Genomic DNA, 21,926 nt, shown 5'->3' with positions numbered 1-21,926 from the left:
ACCCACCTACCCACTCACCCACCTACCCACCCACTCACCCACCAACTCACCCACCTACCCACTCACCCACCTACCCACTCACCCACCTACCGACTCACCCACCTACCCACTCACCTATCCACTGAGTCACCCTTTCACCCACCTACCCACCCACCTACCCACTCACCCACCTACCCACTCACCTACCCACTCACCCACCAACTCACCCACCAACTCACCCACCTACCCACTCACTTATCCACTCAGTCACCCTTTCACCCACCTACCCACCCACCTACCCACCCACCTACCCACTCACCTACCCACTCACCCACCCACTCACCCACCTACCCACTCACCCACCTACCCACTCACCCACCTACCCACCCACTCACCCACCAACTCACCCACCAACTCACCCACCTACCCACTCACCCACCTACCCACTCACCTATCCACTCAGTCACCCTTTCACCCACCTACCCACCCACCTACCCACTCACCCACCTACCCACTCACCTACCCACTCACCCACCCACTCACCCACCTACCCACTCACCTATCCACTCAGTCACCCTTTCACCCACCTACCCACTCACCCACCATCTCACCCACCCACCCACTCACCCACCCACCTACCCACTCACCCACCCACCTACCCACTCACCTGCCTACCCACTCACCCACCTACTCATTCACCAACCCACTCACCCACCCACTCACCCACCTACCCATCCACCAACCCATTCACCAACCCACTCACCCACCTACCCACTCAGTCACCCTCTCACCCACCTACCCACTCAACCACCCACTCACCCACCTACCCACTCACCAACCCACTCATCCACCCACTCACCCACCTACCCACTAACCCACCTACCCATTCACCCACCTACCCACTCACCCACCTACCCATTCACCAACCCACTCACCCACCTACCCACTCACCCACGCACTCACCCACTCACCCACCTACCCACTGACCCACCCACTCACCCACCAACCCCCTGACCCACCTACCCATTCACCCACCTACCCACTCACCCACCAACCCACTCACCCACCTATTCACCAACCCACTCACCCACCAACCCACTCACCCACCTACCCACTCACCCAACTACCCACTCACCCACCTGCCCACTCACCCACCTGCCCACTCACCCACCTACCCACTCACCAACTCCCTCACCCACCCACTCACCCACCCACTCACCCACCTACCCACTGACCCACCTACCCACTCACCCACCAACCCACTCACCCACCTACCCACTCACCCACCTGCCCACTCACCCACCTGCCCACTCACCCACCTACCCACTCACCAACTCCCTCACCCACCCATTCACCAACCCAGTCACCCACCTACCCACTCACCTATCCACTCAGTCACCCTCTCACCCACCTACCCACTCACCTACCCACTCACCCACCAACTCACTCACCTACCCACTCACCCACCTACCCACTCACCAACCCACTCATGCACCCACTCACCCACCTAGCCACTGACCCACCTACCCATTCACCCACCTACCCACTCACCCAGTCACCCACCTACCCACTCACCCACCTACCCATTAACCAACCCACTCACCCACCTACCCACTCACCCACCTACCCACTCACCCACCCGCACACCCACGCACTCACCCACCTACCCACTGACCCACCTACCCATTCACCCACCTACCCACTCACCCACCAACCCACTCACCCACCTACCCACTGACCCACCTACCCATTCACTCACCTACCCACTCACCCACCTACCCACTCACCCACCTACCCACTCACCTACCTACCCATTCACCAACCCACTCACCCACCTACCCACTCACCCACCTACCCAGTCACCCACCTACCCACTCACCCACCTACCCATTAACCAACCCACTCACCCACCTACCCACTCACCCACCTACCCACTCACCCACCCGCACACCCACGCACTCACCCACCTACCCACTGACCCACCTACCCATTCACCCACCTACCCACTCACCCACCAACCCACTCACCCACCTACCCACTGACCCACCTACCCATTCACCCACCTACCCACTCACCCACCTACCCACTCACCCACCTACCCACTCACCTACCTACCCATTCACCAACCCACTCACCCACCTACCCACTCACCCACTCACCCACCTACCCACTCACCCACCTACCCATTCACCAACCCACTCACCCACCTACCCACTCACCCACCTACCCACTCACCTATCCACTCAGTCACCCTCTCAGCCACCTACCCACTCACCCACCCACTCACCCACCAACTCACCCACCTACCCACTCACCCACCCACCAACTCACTCACCTACCCACTCACCCACATACCCACTCACCCACTCACCCACCTACCCACTCACCCACCTACCCACTCACCCACCTGCCCACTCACCCACCTGCCCACTCACCCACTCACCCACCTACCCACTCACCAACTCCCTCACCCACCCATTCACCAACCCAGTCACCCACCTACCCACTCACCTATCCACTCAGTCACCCTCTCACCCACCTACCCACTCACCTACCCACTCACCCAACAACTCACTCACCTACCCACTCACCCACCTACCCACTCACCAACCCACTCATGCACCCACTCACCCACCTAGCCACTGACCCACCTACCCATTCACCCACCTACCCACTCACCCAGTCACCCACCTACCCACTCACCCACCTACCCATTAACCAACCCACTCACCCACCTACCCACTCACCCACCTACCCACTCACCCACCCGCACACCCACGCACTCACCCACCTACCCACTGACCCACCTACCCATTCACCCACCTACCCACTCACCCACCAACCCACTCACCCACCTACCCACTGACCCACCTACCCATTCACTCACCTACCCACTCACCCATCTACCCACTCACCCACCTACCCACTCACCTACCTACCCATTCACCAACCCACTCACCCACCTACCCACTCACCCACCTACCCAGTCACCCACCTACCCACTCACCCACCTACCCATTAACCAACCCACTCACCCACCTACCCACTCACCCACCTACCCACTCACCCACCCGCACACCCACGCACTCACCCACCTACCCACTGACCCACCTACCCATTCACCCACCTACCCACTCACCCACCAACCCACTCACCCACCTACCCACTGACCCACCTACCCATTCACCCACCTACCCACTCACCCACCTACCCACTCACCCACCTACCCACTCACCTACCTACCCATTCACCAACCCACTCACCCACCTACCCACTCACCCACTCACCCACCTACCCACTCACCCACCTACCCATTCACCAACCCACTCACCCACCTACCCACTCACCCACCTACCCACTCACCTATCCACTCAGTCACCCTCTCAGCCACCTACCCACTCACCCACCCACTCACCCACCAACTCACCCACCTACCCACTCACCCACCCACCAACTCACTCACCTACCCACTCACCCACATACCCACTCACCCACTCACCCACCTACCCACTCACCCACCTGCCCACTCACCCACTCACCCACCTACCCACTCACCAACTCCCTCACCCACCCACTCACCCACCCACTCACCCACCTACCCGCTCACCCACGCACTCACTCACCCACCTACCCACTCACCAACTCCCTCACCCACCCACTCACCCACACACTCACCCACCTACCCGCTCACCCACGCACTCACTCACCCACCTACCCACTGACCCACCCGCTCACCCACGCACTCACCCACTGACCCACCTACCCATTCACCCACCTACCCATTCACCCACCTACCCACTCACCCAACAACCCACTCACCCACCTACCCACTCACCCAACAACCCACTCACCCACCTACCCACTCACTCACCTACCCACTCACCCACCTACCCATTCACCAACCCACTCACCCACCTACCCACTCACCCACCTACCCACTCACCCACCTACCCATTCACCCACCTACCCACTCACCCAACAACCCACTCACCCACCTACCCACTCACTCACCTACCCACTCACCCACCTACCCATTCACCAACCCACTCACCCACCTACCCACTCACCCACCTACCCACTCACCCACCTACCCACTCACCCACCTACCCATTCACCCACCTACCCACTCACCCAACAACCCACTCACCCACCTACCCACTCACTCACCTACCCACTCACCCACCTACCCATTCACCAACCCACTCACCCACCTACCCACTCACCCACCTACCCACTCACCCACCTACCCACTGACCCACCTACCCATTCACCCACCTACCCACTCACCCACCAACCCACTCACCCACCTACCCACTGACCCACCTACCCATTCACTCACCTACCCACTCACCCACCTACCCACTCACCCACCTACCCACTCACCTACCTACCCATTCACCAACCCACTCACCCACCTACCCACTCACCCACCTACCCAGTCACCCACCTACCCACTCACCCACCTACCCATTAACCAACCCACTCACCCACCTACCCACTCACCCACCTACCCACTCACCCACCCGCACACCCACGCACTCACCCACCTACCCACTGACCCACCTACCCATTCACCCACCTACCCACTCACCCACCAACCCACTCACCCACCTACCCACTGACCCACCTACCCATTCACCCACCTACCCACTCACCCACCTACCCACTCACCCACCTACCCACTCACCTACCTACCCATTCACCAACCCACTCACCCACCTACCCACTCACCCACTCACCCACCTACCCACTCACCCACCTACCCATTCACCAACCCACTCACCCACCTACCCACTCACCCACCTACCCACTCACCTATCCACTCAGTCACCCTCTCAGCCACCTACCCACTCACCCACCCACTCACCCACCAACTCACCCACCTACCCACTCACCCACCCACCAACTCACTCACCTACCCACTCACCCACATACCCACTCACCCACTCACCCACCTACCCACTCACCCACCTGCCCACTCACCCACTCACCCACCTACCCACTCACCAACTCCCTCACCCACCCACTCACCCACCCACTCACCCACCTACCCGCTCACCCACGCACTCACTCACCCACCTACCCACTCACCAACTCCCTCACCCACCCACTCACCCACCCACTCACCCACCTACCCGCTCACCCACGCACTCACTCACCCACCTACCCACTGACCCACCCGCTCACCCACGCACTCACCCACTGACCCACCTACCCATTCACCCACCTACCCATTCACCCACCTACCCACTCACCCAACAACCCACTCATCCACCTACCCACTCACCCAACAACCCACTCACCCACCTACCCACTCACTCACCTACCCACTCACCCACCTACCCATCCACCAACCCACTCACCCACCTACCCACTCACCCACCTACCCACTCACCCACCTACCCATTCACCCACCTACCCACTCACCCAACAACCCACTCACCCACCTACCCACTGACTCACCTACCCACTCACCCACCTACCCATTCACCAACCCACTCACCCACCTACCCACTCACCCACCTACCCACTCACCCACCTACCCATTCACCCACCTACCCACTCACCCAACAACCCACTCACCCACCTACCCACTCACTCACCTACCCACTCACCCACCTACCCATTCACCAACCCACTCACCCACCTACCCACTCACCCACCTACCCACTCATCCACCTACCCACTCACCCACCAACCCACTCACCCACCCTCACACCCACGCCCTCACCCACTGACCCACCTACCCATTCACCCACCTACCCAGTCACCCACCAACCCACTCATCCACCTACCCAACTACCCACTCACCCACCTACCCACTCACCCACCTACCCACTCACCCACCTACCCACTCACCCACCTACCCACTCACCCACCTACCCACTCACCCACCTACCCACTCACCCACTCACCCACCTACCCACTTACCCACCTACCCACTCACCCACCTACCCACTCACCCACCTACCCACTCACCCACTTACCCACTCACCCACCTACCCACTCACCCACTTGCCCACCTACCCACTCACCCACCTACCCACTCACCCACTTACCCACTCACCCACCTACCCACTCACCCACCTACCCACCCACCTACCCACTCACCCACTTACCCACTCACCCACCTACCCACTCACCCACCTACCCACTCACCCACCTACCCACTCACCCACCCACTCACCCACCCACTCATCCACGCACCCTCCCACAAATCCACTTGTTGATCCCATCTCTCCGCTCAATCTCCTCCCCCCTATCCCCACCAGCCGTAGGTTCCAACCCCCAAGGTCGGTGGTGTGGTGGTGGTGGTGGTGTGGTGGTGGTGTGGTGGTGGTGGTGTGGTAGTGGTGGTGTGGTGGTGGTGTAGTAGTGGTGGTGGTGTGGTGGTGGTGTAGTGGTGGTGGTGTGGTGGTGGTGGAGTGGTGGTGGTGGAGTGGTGGTGGTGGTGTAGTGGTGGTAGTGGTGGTGGAGTGGTGGTGGTGGTGGTGTGGTGGTGGTGGTGGCTATGGGCTCCTGTTGCCGAGTGTGGGGGTACAGCAGACCCTCCCAGTGGGGGTATGGACCCCCCTGGCTCAGAGCCCTGGCTCTGGGAGCCATCTACGTGAGCCTCTCCTCCAGTCGCGTGCTTCTCATCAAGATGTCGTCCAGCAGCGGTGAGTGCCTGGCTCACTCGCCCGCCCGCTCGCCCACTTACTCACCCACTCACTCACCCACTCACCCAGCCACTCACTCACCCACCTACTTACTCACCCACTCAGTCACCCACTCACCCAGCCACTCACTCGCCCACCTACTTACTCACCCACTCACTCACCCAGCCACTCGCTCACCCAGCCACTTGCTCACTCACCCACTCACCCACTCACCCAGCCACTCACTCACCCACCTACTTACTCACCCACTCACTCACCCACTCACCCAGCCACTCGCTCACCCACCTACTTACTCACCCACTCAGTCACCCACTCACCCAGCCACTCACTCACCCACCTACTTACTCACCCACTCAGTCACTCACTCACCCAGCCACTCGCTCACCCACTCACCCATTCACTCACCCACCTACTCACTCACCCACCTACTTACTCACCCACCCACTCACCCAGCCACTCGCTCACCCAGCCACTCGCTCACTCACCTACTTACTCACCCAGCCACTCGCTCACCCAGCCACTTGCTCGCTCGCTCACTCACCCACTCACCCAGCCACTGGCTCACTCACCCACTCACCCAGCCACTCACTCACTCGCCCACCTACTTACTCACCCACTCACTCACCCAGCCACTCGCTCACCCAGCCACTCGCTCACTCACCCACTCACCCACTCACCCAGCCACTCGCTCACCCACCTACTTACTCACCCACGCAGTCACCCACTCACCCAGCCACTCACTCACCCACCTACTTACTCACTCACCCAGCCACTCGCTCACCCAGCCACTCGCTCACTCACCTACTTACTCACCCAGCCACTCGCTCACCCAGCCACTTGCTCGCTCGCTCACTCACCCACTCACCCAGCCACTCGCTCACTCACCCACTCACCCAGCCACTCACTCGCCCACCTACTTACTCACCCACTCACTCACCCAGCCACTCGCTCACCCAGCCACTCGCTCACTCACCCACTCACCCACTCACCCAGCCACTCGCTCACCCACCCACTCACCCACTCACCCACTCACTCACCCACCTACTCACTCACCCAGCCACTCACTCACTCACCCGCTCACCCACCTACTTACTCACCCACTCACTCAGCCACTCACCCAGCCACTCACCCACTCACCCACTCAGTCACCCAGCCACTCGCTCACCCAGCCACGTGCTCGCTCGCTCGCTCACTCACCCAGCCACTCGCTCACTCACCCACTCACCCACCTACTTACTCACCCACTCACACACTCACTCACCCACTCACCCAGCCACTCACCCACTCACCCACTCACCCACCTACTTACTCACCCACACACTCAGCTGCGGACTCACCCAGCCACTCACTCACCCACTCACTCACCCACTCACCCAGCTACTCACTCACCCACTCACTCACCCACCTACTTACTCACCCACTCACCCACTCACCCACCTACTTACTCACCCACTCACCCACCCACTCACTCACCCACTCACCCACTCACTCACTCACCCACTCACCCACTCACTCACCCACTCACCCAGCCACTCACTCACCCACTCACTCACCCACCTACTTACTCACCCACTCACCCAGCCACTCACTCACCCTCTCACTCGCCCGCTCAGTCACCCAGCCACTCGCTCACCCAGCCACTCACTCACTCACCCACTCAGCCACCTACTTACTCACCCACTCACTCACCCAGTCACTCACTCACCCAGTCACTCACTCACCCACACACTCAGCCACTCACTCACCCAGCCACTCACTCACCCAGCCACTCACTCACCCACTCACCCAGCCACTCACTCACTACACTATACACTACACAACACTTTACACTACCCAATACACTACACTACTATACACTTTATTACTATAAACTTCGCTAAAATACACCACTACTGTACAATGTACCACTATACACAAAATTACACCACGATACACTACACTGCTATACACTACACTATACACTACACTATACACTACACTATACACTACACTACAACACACCACTATACACTACACTACTATACACTACACTACTATACACTACACTATACACTACACTACGATACACTACTATACGCTACACTATACACTACACTACGATACACTACTATACACCACACTACTATACACTACACTACAACACAACACTATACACTACACTACTATACACTACACTATACACTACACTACGATACACTACACTACTATACACTACACTATACACTACACTACTACACTACACTATACACTACACTACAACACACTACTATACACTACACTACTATACACTACACAACTATACACTACACCACTATACTCTACACTACACTATACATTACACTAATATACACTACACTATTATACACTACACTACTTTACACTACACACTTCACTATACACTACACTACTGTACACTACACTACTATACACTACACTACTATACACTACACCACTATACACTACACTATACACTACACCACTATACACTACACCACTATACACTACACTACTATACACTACACTACTATACACTACACTATACACTACACTATACACTACACTACCATACACTACACTACTATACACTACACTATACACTACACTACACTAAACACTACACTATACACTACACTATACACTACTATACACTACACTATACATTACACTATACACTACACTATACACTACACTATACACTACACTATACATTACACTATGCACTACACTACTATACACTACACTACTATACACTACACTATACACTACACTACTATACACTACACTATTATACACTACACTATACACTACACTACTGTACACTACACCACTATACACTACACCACTATACACTACACCACTATACACTACACTACTATACACTATACACTACTATACACTACACTACTATACACTATACCACTATACACTACACTATACACTACTCTACTATACACTACACCACTATACACTATACTATACACTACACTATACACTACACTACTATACACTACACTATACACTACACTACCATACACTACTATACACTACACTACACTATACACTACACTGCTATACACTACACTACACCACTATACACTACACTATACACTACACTACACCACTATACACTGTACTATACACTACACTACACCACTATACACTACACCACTATACACTACACTATACACTACACTATACACTACACTATGCACTACACTATACACTACACTATACACTACACTATACACTACACCACTACACACTATACACTACACTATACACTACTATACACTACACTACACTATACACTACACTACACTATACACTACACTATACACTACACCACTAACTGCACTTGCCCGCATCTCCCTGCGTGGGCTACCTGTGGTGACACCTTTGTCTGTGTCAAGGTGGCTTCGAGTTCCTCCCGGCCAGCGTCAACCTCGCAGCCGAAGGCCTGAAGCTGATTGTGTGCCTGGTGCTCACCATCCACACCTTCCTCAGGGGTGCTCACCACCCGCTCACCACCCGCTCACCACCCGCTCACCACCCGCTCACCACCCGCTCACCCACTCACTCACGCACTCACCCACTCAGTCACTCACCCGCTCACTCACTCACTCACTCACCCACTCACCATCCACACCTTCCTCAGAGGTGCTCACCACCCGCTCACCACCCGCTCACCACCCGCTCACCACCCGCTCACCACCCGCTCACCCACTCACTCACGCACTCACCCACTCACTCACTCACCCACTCACCATCCACACCTTCCTCAGAGGTGCTCACCACCCGCTCACCACCCGCTCACCACCCGCTCACCCACTCACTCACGCAGTCACTCACCCGCTCACTCACTCACTCACCCGCTCACTCACTCACTCACCATCCACACCTTCCTCAGAGGTGCTCACCACCCGCTCACCACCCGCTCACCACCCGCTCACCACCCGCTCACCCACTCACTCACGCACTCACCCACTCAGTCACTCACCCGCTCACTCACTCACTCACCCACTCACCATCCACACCTTCCTCAGAGGTGCTCACCACCCGCTCACCACCCACTCACCACCCGCTCACCACCCGCTCACCCACTCACTCACGCACTCACCCACTCACTCACTCACCCACTCACCATCCACACCTTCCTCAGAGGTGCTCACCACCCGCTCACCCGCTCACCCGCTCACCCACTCACTCACCCGCTCACTCACCCACTCACTCACCCGCTCACTCACCCACTCACCCACTCACCATCCACACCTTCCTCAGAGGTGCTCACCACCCGCTCACCACCCGCTCACCACGCACTCACCCACTCACTCACGCAGCCACTCACTCACTCACTCACCCACCCGCTCACCCACGCAGTCACTCACCCGCTCACTCACCCACTCACCACGCACTCACCCACTCACCCACTCACTCACCCACTCACCCACTCATTCACCTACCCACCCACCCACCCACTCACCCACCCACTCACCCACTCACCCAACCACCCACTCACTCACCCACCCACCCTCCCACCCATTCACTCACTCACTCACCCACCCACTCACTCACTCACCCACCCACTCACCCACTCACCCACCCACCCACTCACCCACTCACCCACCCACCCACCCACCGACCCACTCACCCACTCACTCACTCACCCACCCACCCACCCTCTCACCCACCCACCCACCCTCTCACCCACCCACCCACCCACCCTCTCACCCACCCACCCTCTCACCCACCCACTCACTCACCCACCCACCCACTCACCCACTCACTCACCCACTCACTCACCCACTCACCCACCCACCCACTCACCCACCCACTCATTCACCCACTCACTCACCCACCCACTCACCCACCCACTCACTCACCCACCCTCTCCCCACCACCCACTCACTCACTCACTCACCCACCCACTCACCCACTCACTCACTCACCCACCCACCCACCCACTCACTCACCCACTCACCCACCCACCCACTCACTCACCCACTCACCCACCCACCCACTCACTCACCCACCCACTCACTCACCCACCCACCCACCCACTCACCCACTCACTCACCCACCCACCCACTCACCCACTCACCCAATCACTCACTCACTCGCCCTCTCACTCACCCACCCACTCACCCACCCACTCACCCACCCACTCACTCACCCACCCACCCACTCACTCACCCACCCACCCACTCACCCACTCACCCACTCACTCACTCACTCGCCCTCTCACTCACCCACCCACTCACCCACCCACTCACCCACCCACTCACTCACCCACCCACCCACCCACTCACCCACCCACCCACTCACTCACCCACCCACTCACCCACCCACCCACTCACTCACCCACTCACCCACCCACCCACCCACTCACCCACCCACTCACCCACCCACCCACCCACTCACCCACTCACTCACCCACTCACCCACTCACCCACCTACCCACTCACCCACCCACCCACTCACTTACCCACCCACTCACTCACCCACCCACTCACACACCCACCCACCCACCGACCCACTCACCCACTCACTCACTCACTCACTCACCCACCCACCCACCCACTCTCTCACCCACCCACCCACCCACCCACCCTCTCACCCACCCACCCACCCTCTCACCCACCCACCCACCCTCTCACCCACCCACCCACCCACCCTCTCACCCACCCACCCACCCTCTCACCCACCCACCCTCTCACCCACCCACCCTCTCACCCACCCACTCACTCACCCACCCACTCACTCACCCACCCACCCACCCACTCACCCACTCACTCACCCACTCACCCACCCACCCACCCACTCTCTCACCCACCCACCCACCCTCTCACCCACCCACCCTCTCACCCACCCACCCTCTCACCCACCCACCCACCCTCTCACCCACCCACCCTCTCACCCACCCACCCTCTCACCCACCCACCCTCTCACCCACCCACTCACTCACCCACCCACTCACTCACCCACCCACCCACCCACCCACTCACCCACCCACTCACTCACTCACCCACTCACCCACCCACTCACCCACCCACTCACTCACCCACCCACTCACCCACTCACTCACCCACCCACCCTCTCACCCACCCACCCACCCACTCACTCACTCACCCACCCACCCACCCACTCACTCACCCACCCACCCACCCACTCACCCACCCACTCACTCACCCACTCACCCACCCACCCACTCACCCACCCACCCACTCACCCACCCACCCACCCACCCACTCACCCACCCACTCACTCACCCACCCACCACCCACCCACCCACCCACTCACCCACCCACTCACCCACTCACCCAACCACCCACTCACTCACCCACCCACCCTCCCACCCATTCACTCACTCACTCACCCACCCACTCACTCACTCACCCACTCACCCACTCACCCACCCACCCACTCACCCACTCACCCACCCACCCACCCACCGACCCACTCACCCACTCACTCACTCACCCACCCACCCACCCTCTCACCCACCCACCCACCCTCTCACCCACCCACCCACCCACCCTCTCACCCACCCACCCTCTCACCCACCCACTCACTCACCCACCCACCCACTCACCCACTCACTCACCCACTCACTCACCCACTCACCCACCCACCCACTCACCCACCCACTCATTCACCCACTCACTCACCCACTCACTCACCCACCACCCACCCACCCACCCTAGATGCCCGCCCACTACGTGAGCTGTGTGGCTGTGTCCGCTCTCTGCGGGAGTTGGTGACGACGCTTCGCTGGGCAGTGCCGGGCTTCCTCTACTGTGTAGACAACCTCGTCGCCTTCTACGTCGTCGCTCTGCTGCACCCGGTGGGCACCTCCTCGTCTACCTCCTCCTCATCTACCTCCTCATCCTCTACCACCTCGTCTACCACCTCTACCACCACCACCTCCTCTACCACTACCACCTCTACCACCTCCTCTACCACCTCTACCACCACCACCTCTACCACCACCACCTCTACCACCTCTACCACCACCACCTCCTCTACCACCACCACCTCTACCACCTCCTCTACCACCTCTACCACCACTACCTCTACCACCTCCTCTACCACCTCTACCACCACTACCTCTACCACGTCTACCACCACCACCTCTACCACCACCACCACATCTACCACCTCTACCACCACGTCTACCACCACCACCTCTACCACCACCACATCTACCACCACCACCACCACCTCATCTACCACCACCACCTCGTCTACCACCTCTACCACCACCTCCTCATCTACCACCACCACCACCTCTACCAACCACCACCACCTCCACCACCTCCTCCTCTACCACCTCTCTCCAATCCTGTGGAAACCGTCCGCTGGTCCGCACCGTTGTCCTGGCGTCACGTTGGGAGCAGGCTACGCACAAACGCCACCCTCCCTGCATCGTCTCCCTCGGGGGGAGACGATGGTCTCACTCGGGAGACCATGGTCTCACTCGGGAGACCATCATCTCGCTCGGGAGACGATGGTCTCACTCGGGAGACCATGGTCTCACTCGGGAGACCATCATCTCGCTCGGGAGATGATGGTCTCACTCGGGAGACCATCATCTCCCTCGGGGGGAGATCATCTCACTCGGGAGACGATGGTCTCGCTTGGGAGACGATGGTCTCGCTTGGGAGACGATCATCTCACTCGGGAGATGATCATCTCGCTCGGGAGACGATCATCTCACTCGGGAGATGATGGTCTCACTCGGGAGACGATGGTCTCGCTCGGGGGGAGATCATCTCACTTGGGAGACGATGGTCTCCCTCGGGAGACGATCATCTCACTTGGGAGAAGATCATCTCACTCGGGAGATGATCATCTCGCTCGGGAGACGATGGTCTCGCTCGGGGGGAGATCATCTCGCTCGGAAGACGATCATCTCCCTCGGGGGGAGATCATCTCGCTCGGGAGATGATGGTCTCCCTCGGGAGACGATCATCTTGCTTGGGAGACGATGGTCTCACTCGGGAGACGATCATCTCACTTTGGAGACGATCATCTCGCTCGGGAGACCATCATCTCGCTCGGGAGACGATGGTCTCACTCGGGAGACGATCATCTCACTTGGGAGACGATGGTCTCACTCGGGAGACGATCATCTCACTTGGGAGACGATCATCTCGCTCGGGAGACCATCATCTCGCTCGGGAGACGATGGTCTCACTCGGGAGACGATCATCTCACTTGGGAGACGATGGTCTCACTCGGGAGACGATCATCTCACTTGGGAGACGATCATCTCGCTCGGGAGACCATCATCTCGCTCGGGAGACGATGGTCTCACTCGGGAGACGATGGTCTCGCTTGGGAGACGATGGTCTCGCTTGGGAGACGATGGTCTCGCTTGGGAGACGATGGTCTCGCTCGGGAGACGATCATCTCACTTGGGAGACGATCATCTCGCTCGGGAGACCATCATCTCGCTCGGGAGACGATGGTCTCACTCGGGAGACGATCTCCTCCCTCGGGAGACGATCATCTCGCTCGGGAGACGATCATCTCGCTTGGGAGACGATGGTCTCGCTTGGGAGACGATCATCTCACTTGGGAGATGATCATCTCGCTTGGGAGATGATCATCTCGCTCGGGAGACGATGGTCTCGCTCGGGAGATGATCGTCTCACTTGGGAGACGATCATCTCGCTTGGGAGACGATCATCTCGCTCGGGAGACGATCATCTCACTTGGGAGACGATCATCTCACTTGGGAGATGATCATCTCGCTTGGGAGACGATGGTCTCGCTTGGGAGACGATGGTCTCACTCGGGAGACCATGGTCTCACTCGGGAGACCATCATCTCCCTCGGGGGGAGACGATGGTCTCACTTGGGAGACCATGGTCTCACTCGGGAGACGATCATCTCACTCGGGAGACGATCATCTCGCCCGGGAGACGATCATCTCACTCGGGAGATGATGGTCTCACTCGGGAGACGATGGTCTCGCTCGGGGGGAGATCATCTCACTTGGGAGACGATGGTCTCCCTCGGGAGACGATCATCTCACTTGGGAGAAGATAATCTCACTCGGGAGACGATCATCTCGCTCGGGAGACGATGGTCTCGCTCGGGGGGAGATCATCTCGCTCGGAAGACGATCATCTCCCTCGGGGGGAGATCATCTCGCTCGGGAGACGATCATCTTGCTTGGGAGACGATGGTCTCACTCGGGAGACGATCATCTCACTTGGGAGACGATCATCTCACTTGGGAGACGATGGTCTCACTCGGGAGACGATCATCTCACTTGGGAGACGATCATCTCGCTCGGGAGACCATCATCTCGCTCGGGAGACGATGGTCTCACTCGGGAGACGATGGTCTCGCTTGGGAGACGATCATCTCGCCCGGGAGACGATCATCTCACTCGGGAGATGATCATCTCGCTCGGGAGACGATCATCTCACTCGGGAGATGATGGTCTCACTCGGGAGACGATGGTCTCGCTCGGGGGGAGATCATCTCACTTGGGAGACGATGGTCTCCCTCGGGAGACGATCATCTCACTTGGGAGAAGATAATCTCACTCGGGAGACGATCATCTCGCTCGGGAGACGATGGTCTCGCTCGGGGGGAGATCATCTCGCTCGGAAGACGATCATCTCCCTCGGGGGGAGATCATCTCGCTCGGGAGACGATCATCTTGCTTGGGAGACGATGGTCTCACTCGGGAGACGATCATCTCACTTGGGAGACGATCATCTCGCTCGGGAGACGATGGTCTCACTCGGGAGACGATCATCTCACTTGGGAGACGATGGTCTCACTCGGGAGACGATCATCTCACTTGGGAGACGATCATCTCGCTCGGGAGACCATCATCTCGCTCGGGAGACGATGGTCTCACTCGGGAGACGATGGTCTCGCCTGGGAGACGATGGTCTCGCTTGGGAGACAATCATCTCACTCGGGAGACGATCATCTCGCTCGGGAGACGATCATCTCACTCGGGAGATGATGGTCTCACTCGGGAGACGATGGTCTCGCTCGGGGGGAGATCATCTCACTTGGGAGACGATGGTCTCCCTCGGGAGACGATCATCTCACTTGGGAGAAGATCATCTCACTCGGGAGACGATCATCTCGCTCGGGAGACGATGGTCTCGCTCGGGGGGAGATCATCTCGCTCGGAAGACGATCATCTCCCTCGGGGGGAGATCATCTCGCTCGGGAGACGATGGTCTCCCTCGGGAGACGATCATCTTGCTTGGGAGACGATGGTCTCACTCGGGAGACGATCATCTCACTTGGGAGACGATCATCTCGCTCGGGAGACCATCATCTCGCTCGGGAGACGATGGTCTCACTCGGGAGACGATCATCTCACTTGGGAGACGATGGTCTCACTCGGGAGACGATCATCTCACTTGGGAGACGATCATCTCGCTCGGGAGACCATCATCTCGCTCGGGAGACGATGGTCTCACTCGGGAGATGATCGTCTCACTTGGGAGACGATGGTCTCGCTCGGGAGACGATCATCTCACTTGGGAGACGATCATCTCGCTCGGGAGACCATCATCTCGCTCGGGAGACGATGGTCTCACTCGGGAGACGATCTCCTCCCTCGGGAGACGATCATCTCGCTCGGGAGACGATCATCTCGCTTGGGAGACGATGGTCTCGCTTGGGAGACGATCATCTCACTTGGGAGATGATCATCTCGCTTGGGAGATGATCATCTCGCTCGGGAGACGATGGTCTCGCTCGGGAGATGATCGTCTCACTTGGGAGACGATCATCTCGCTTGGGAGACGATCATCTCGCTCGGGAGACGATCATCTCACTTGGGAGACGATCATCTCACTTGGGAGATGATCATCTCGCTTGGGAGACGATGATCTCGCTTGGGAGACGATGGTCTCACTCGGGAGACAATCATCTCACTCGGGAGATGATGGTCTCACTTGGGAGACGATCGTCTCCCTCGGGAGACGTCTCCCTCGGGAGACGATCGTCTCCCTTGGAAGACGATCATCTCACTTGGGAGATGATCATCTCGCTTGGGAGACGATCATCTCGCTTGGGAGACGATCATCTCGCTTGGGAGATGATCGTCTCTCTTGGAAGACGATCATCTCACTTGGGAGATGATCATCTCGCTTGGGAGACGATCATCTCGCTTGGGAGACGATCATCTCGCTCGGGAGACGATGGTCTCGCTCGGGAGACGATCATCTCACTCGGGAGACGATGGTCTCACTTGGGAGACGATGGTCTCAGATGGCACCTCAGCCCAGCTACTCACAGGGGTGACTGCTCCCTCCAATATTGGGAGATCATCTCGCTTGGGAGATCATCTCGCTTGGGAGATCATCTCACTTGGGAGATCATCTCGCTTGGAAGATGATCGTATCACTTGAGAGATCATCTCGCTTGGGAGATCATCTCGCTTGGGAGATCATCTCGCTTGGGAGATCATCTCACTTGGAAGATGATCGTATCACTTGAGAGATCATCTCGCTTGGGAGATGATCTCTCTTGGGAGATGATCTCGCTTGGGAGATCATCTCTCTTGGGAGATCATCTCGCTTGGGAGATAATCTCGCTTGGGAGATGATCTCGCTTGGGAGATGATCTCGCTTGGGAGATGATCTCGCTTGGGAGATCATCTCGCTTGGGAGATGTTCTTGCTCGGGAGATCATCTCTGCCCGGCGCTTTTCCTGATCTCGGAGACTCCGGATCTCCTTCAGTACTTCCTCAACAGATGGCACCTCAGCCCAGCCACTCACAAGGGGGTGACTTCTTCCAATATTTGAGGCACCGCAGCCTCAGCAGGGGCATCCCCACTTTGTGCCACGATGTTTTCCTGGCTGAGGAATTTCCCCTCACCCAGGAATTCACAGAAATGCTCAGCAAAATCTGCGAACCTGTTCCCGGGGGGTCGGAGGTCGGATCGCCGTTCTTTCCCCGAAGGATGGTAATGGGTGTGGCGCTGCAGGTTTTATTATTTTTACGGGAGTTAAAGAGCGGGCCACTGAGGCAGACTCCATCTTCTCAGCAACCCGCGACCGCCACCCATCCTTGCAGCGCCTCACGGCTCTCCGAACCTCCGAGCGAAGGCTTGCGTGAAGCCTCCTCATTCTCCGACGTGGGATTCTGTAGCCGATGAGAGTGCGCCTGTCACTTTTTTTCAGCCAGCCTGAACACCTCCTCTGTCTGCCAGGGTCTCTGGGGAGGTCTGGACCGCGTACCCAAAGCAGCCATTGCAGCTGCATGAGTCACAGTCCTAAACCTCGCCCATTTACCCTCGACATCAGGAGGAGTGGGGGACGATGCCAACCCCCAGCCGCAAGCGATGATGAAATTCTCGCTTGCAACTTTCATCAGCTAGCTGAGACCATGCCACTGTGGGTCTGAATGGGGTCCTGGGTGCACACCCACCACCGGAGTGGAAGAATGGCAGGCACATTTTACAGATGACAAGTCGATGGTCAGTGGGCAAATCATCTCCACGGTAGGTCCTGGTGTCAAGAACATGGGCCCGCATCCGCTGGTCCGTCACTATGTAGTCCGGCAGATGTTCTTGCTTGGACCCGGCATGCATCCATTATGTTGTGTGGATGTGCTGATGTCGGAAAAGCGTGTTGCTAATTACAAGCCCATGGGCTGCACAAAAATCTAGCAGCCTCCTACCGTTGTTATTGAGCTGATCTGGCCCATGCCCTCCAATCACTCCAGACCAGGTGCCAGCATCATGACCAACTCGGGCATTGAAGTCACCCAACATGATGACTCTATCCCGAGGGGCCACTTTAGCCACCACCTGTGACAGGAGGTCATAGAAGGCATCTGACTCATCGGCTTTGCCTGCATCCCTCCACGGATGTTCGTCTTCGGTGGGGGCATAAGTAACCACGACCACAACCACTCCTCGCCTCCGGTTGATGGCAAGGCGAGCCCAAAGTAGCCCGGGGCTTATACAGCTTCCCACACCTCACCGCCACGTTCCCACGCCCCCTTCATTAGTTTATTCAGAAGGGCCACACCCTGTTGTTTGGCAGTCTCCTGCCCCGAGTAGAGGACTGTCCACCCCTCATGGTGGCAGGAGCCAGAACCGGTCCACCGGACCTCCTGAATGCCGCAGACATCCAGGCGGTACCGGTCCAGCTCCCGACAGAGGAGCGGCAGCCTCTCCTCCGCAGTGAGCGTTCGAACATTCCCACGTGGCCACCCGCGGTGGCTTTTCGTTGTTTCTGGAGGAGCCCCGAGGGTAGAGATTCAGTCTCCTGGCTCCGCCAAACGGGGTTGTGGCCAGGCGACGTCACTGACGCCTGTCCACCCTCACCCCGGGGCCTCCGGCACAAGCTTATTGTGGATACCTTTGGCGTCGGTTTTGGGGTCATCAAATTGAAGGCGGAGGGGTTGGCCAGCCCCTCGCACCCGTCCAGAGCCCCCCCCCCGTTTGGCCGCTGTGGTGGCTACAAAGGCCACGGAGAGGAATGGCAAAGCTGAGTCGGCCCTCCCCCCCCCACGGCACTGCTCACCACAGCGTTGCCGGCGGGCACCACGAGCAGGTTAGGGGGTTGGTTTGCCGGACACCCACTCAACCACTCAACCACTCACTCACTCACCCACTCACCCACTCACTCACCCACTCAACCACTCAACCACTCACTCACCCACTCAACCACTCACTCACCCACTCACTCACCCACTCAACCACTCACTCACGCACCCACTCACTCACTCAACCACTCACTCACCCACTCACTCACTCAACCACCCACTCAACCACTCAACCACTCACCCACTCACTCACTCAACCACCCACTCAACCACTCAACCACTCACCCACTCACTCACTCACCCACTCACTCACTCACCCACTCAACCACTCAACCACTCACCCACCCACTCAACCACTCACTCACTCAACCACTCACCCACCCACCCACTCAACCACCCACTCACCCACCCACTCAACCACTCACTCACCCACTCACCCACCCACTCACCCACTCACTCAACCACTCACTCACCCACCCACTTACCCTCACTCACCCACCCACTCACCCTCTCACCCACTCACTCACCCACTCACTCACTCACCCACTCACTCACTCACTCACCCACTCACTCACCCACTCAACCACTCAACCACTCACCCACTCACTCAACCACTCACTCACCCACTCACTCACCCACCCACTCACCCACTCACTCACCCACTCAACCACTCACTCACTCAACCACTCACCCACCCACCCACCCACTCAACCACCCACTCACCCACCCACTCAACCACTCACTCACCCACTCACCCACCCACTCACCCACTCACTCAACCACTCACTCACCCACCCACTTACCCTCACTCACCCACCCACTCACCCTCTCACCCACTCACTCACCCACTCACTCACTCACCCACTCACTCACTCACTCACCCACTCACCCACTCAACCACTCAACCACTCACCCACTCACTCAACCACTCACTCACCCACTCACTCACCCACCCACTCACCCACTCACTCACTCACCCACTCAACCACTCACCCACTCACCCACCCACTCAACCACTCACTCACCCACCCACTAACTCACTCACACACTCACTCACCCACTCACTCACCCACCCACTCACCCTCACTCACCCACTCACTCACCCACCCACTCACCCACCCACTCAACCACTCACTCACGCACCCACTCACTCACTCACCCACTCACTCACTCACTCACCCACTCACTCACTCACCCACTCACTCACTCACTCACCCACTCACTCACCCACTCACTCACCCACTCACTCACTCACTCACCCACTCACTCACTCAATCACCCACTCACTCAACCACTCACTCACCCACCCACTCACTCACTCAACCACCCACTCAACCACTCAACCACTCACCCACTCACTCACTCACTCACCCACTCACTCACTCACCCACTCAACCACTCAACCACTCACCCACCCACTCAACCACTCACTCACTCAACCACTCAACCACTCACCCACCCACCCACTCAACCACCCACTCACCCACCCACTCAACCACTCACTCACCCACTCACCCACCCACTCACCCACTCACTCAACCACTCACTCACCCACCCACTTACCCTCACTCACCCACCCACTCACCCTCTCACCCACTCACTCACCCACTCACTCACTCACCCACTCACTCACTCACTCACCCACTCACTCACTCACTCACTCACCCACTCACTCACCCACTCAACCACTCAACCACTCACCCACTCACTCAACCACTCACTCACCCACTCACTCACCCACTCACTCA

General features: G+C 58.2%; 1 protein-coding gene across 1 annotated transcript in view; it reads left to right on the top strand.

The window, feature by feature from the left end:
• The first annotated feature begins 6,412 nt into the window (after positions 1-6,412).
• SLC35A5 (solute carrier family 35 member A5) overlaps positions 6,413-21,926 on the top strand; it is a 31,403-nt gene continuing 15,889 nt past the window's right edge. Inside the window, exons 1-3 of the mRNA XM_076057805.1 lie at positions 6,413-6,638; positions 10,049-10,144; positions 13,340-13,479. Of these exons, the coding sequence (XP_075913920.1) occupies positions 6,491-6,638; positions 10,049-10,144; positions 13,340-13,479 (384 nt within the window). The 5' untranslated portion in view covers positions 6,413-6,490. The remainder of the gene's footprint in view (positions 6,639-10,048; positions 10,145-13,339; positions 13,480-21,926) is intronic.

Source organism: Petromyzon marinus, chromosome 84 (genome assembly GCF_048934315.1).
Source record: "Petromyzon marinus isolate PM22_M1 ecotype Great Lakes invasive population chromosome 84, UKy_Petmar_22M1.pri1.0, whole genome shotgun sequence".
NCBI lineage: Eukaryota > Metazoa > Chordata > Hyperoartia > Petromyzontiformes > Petromyzontidae > Petromyzon > Petromyzon marinus.
Note: the sequence above shows the minus strand (reverse complement) of the source record. Positions and strands in the feature narration are given on the sequence as shown.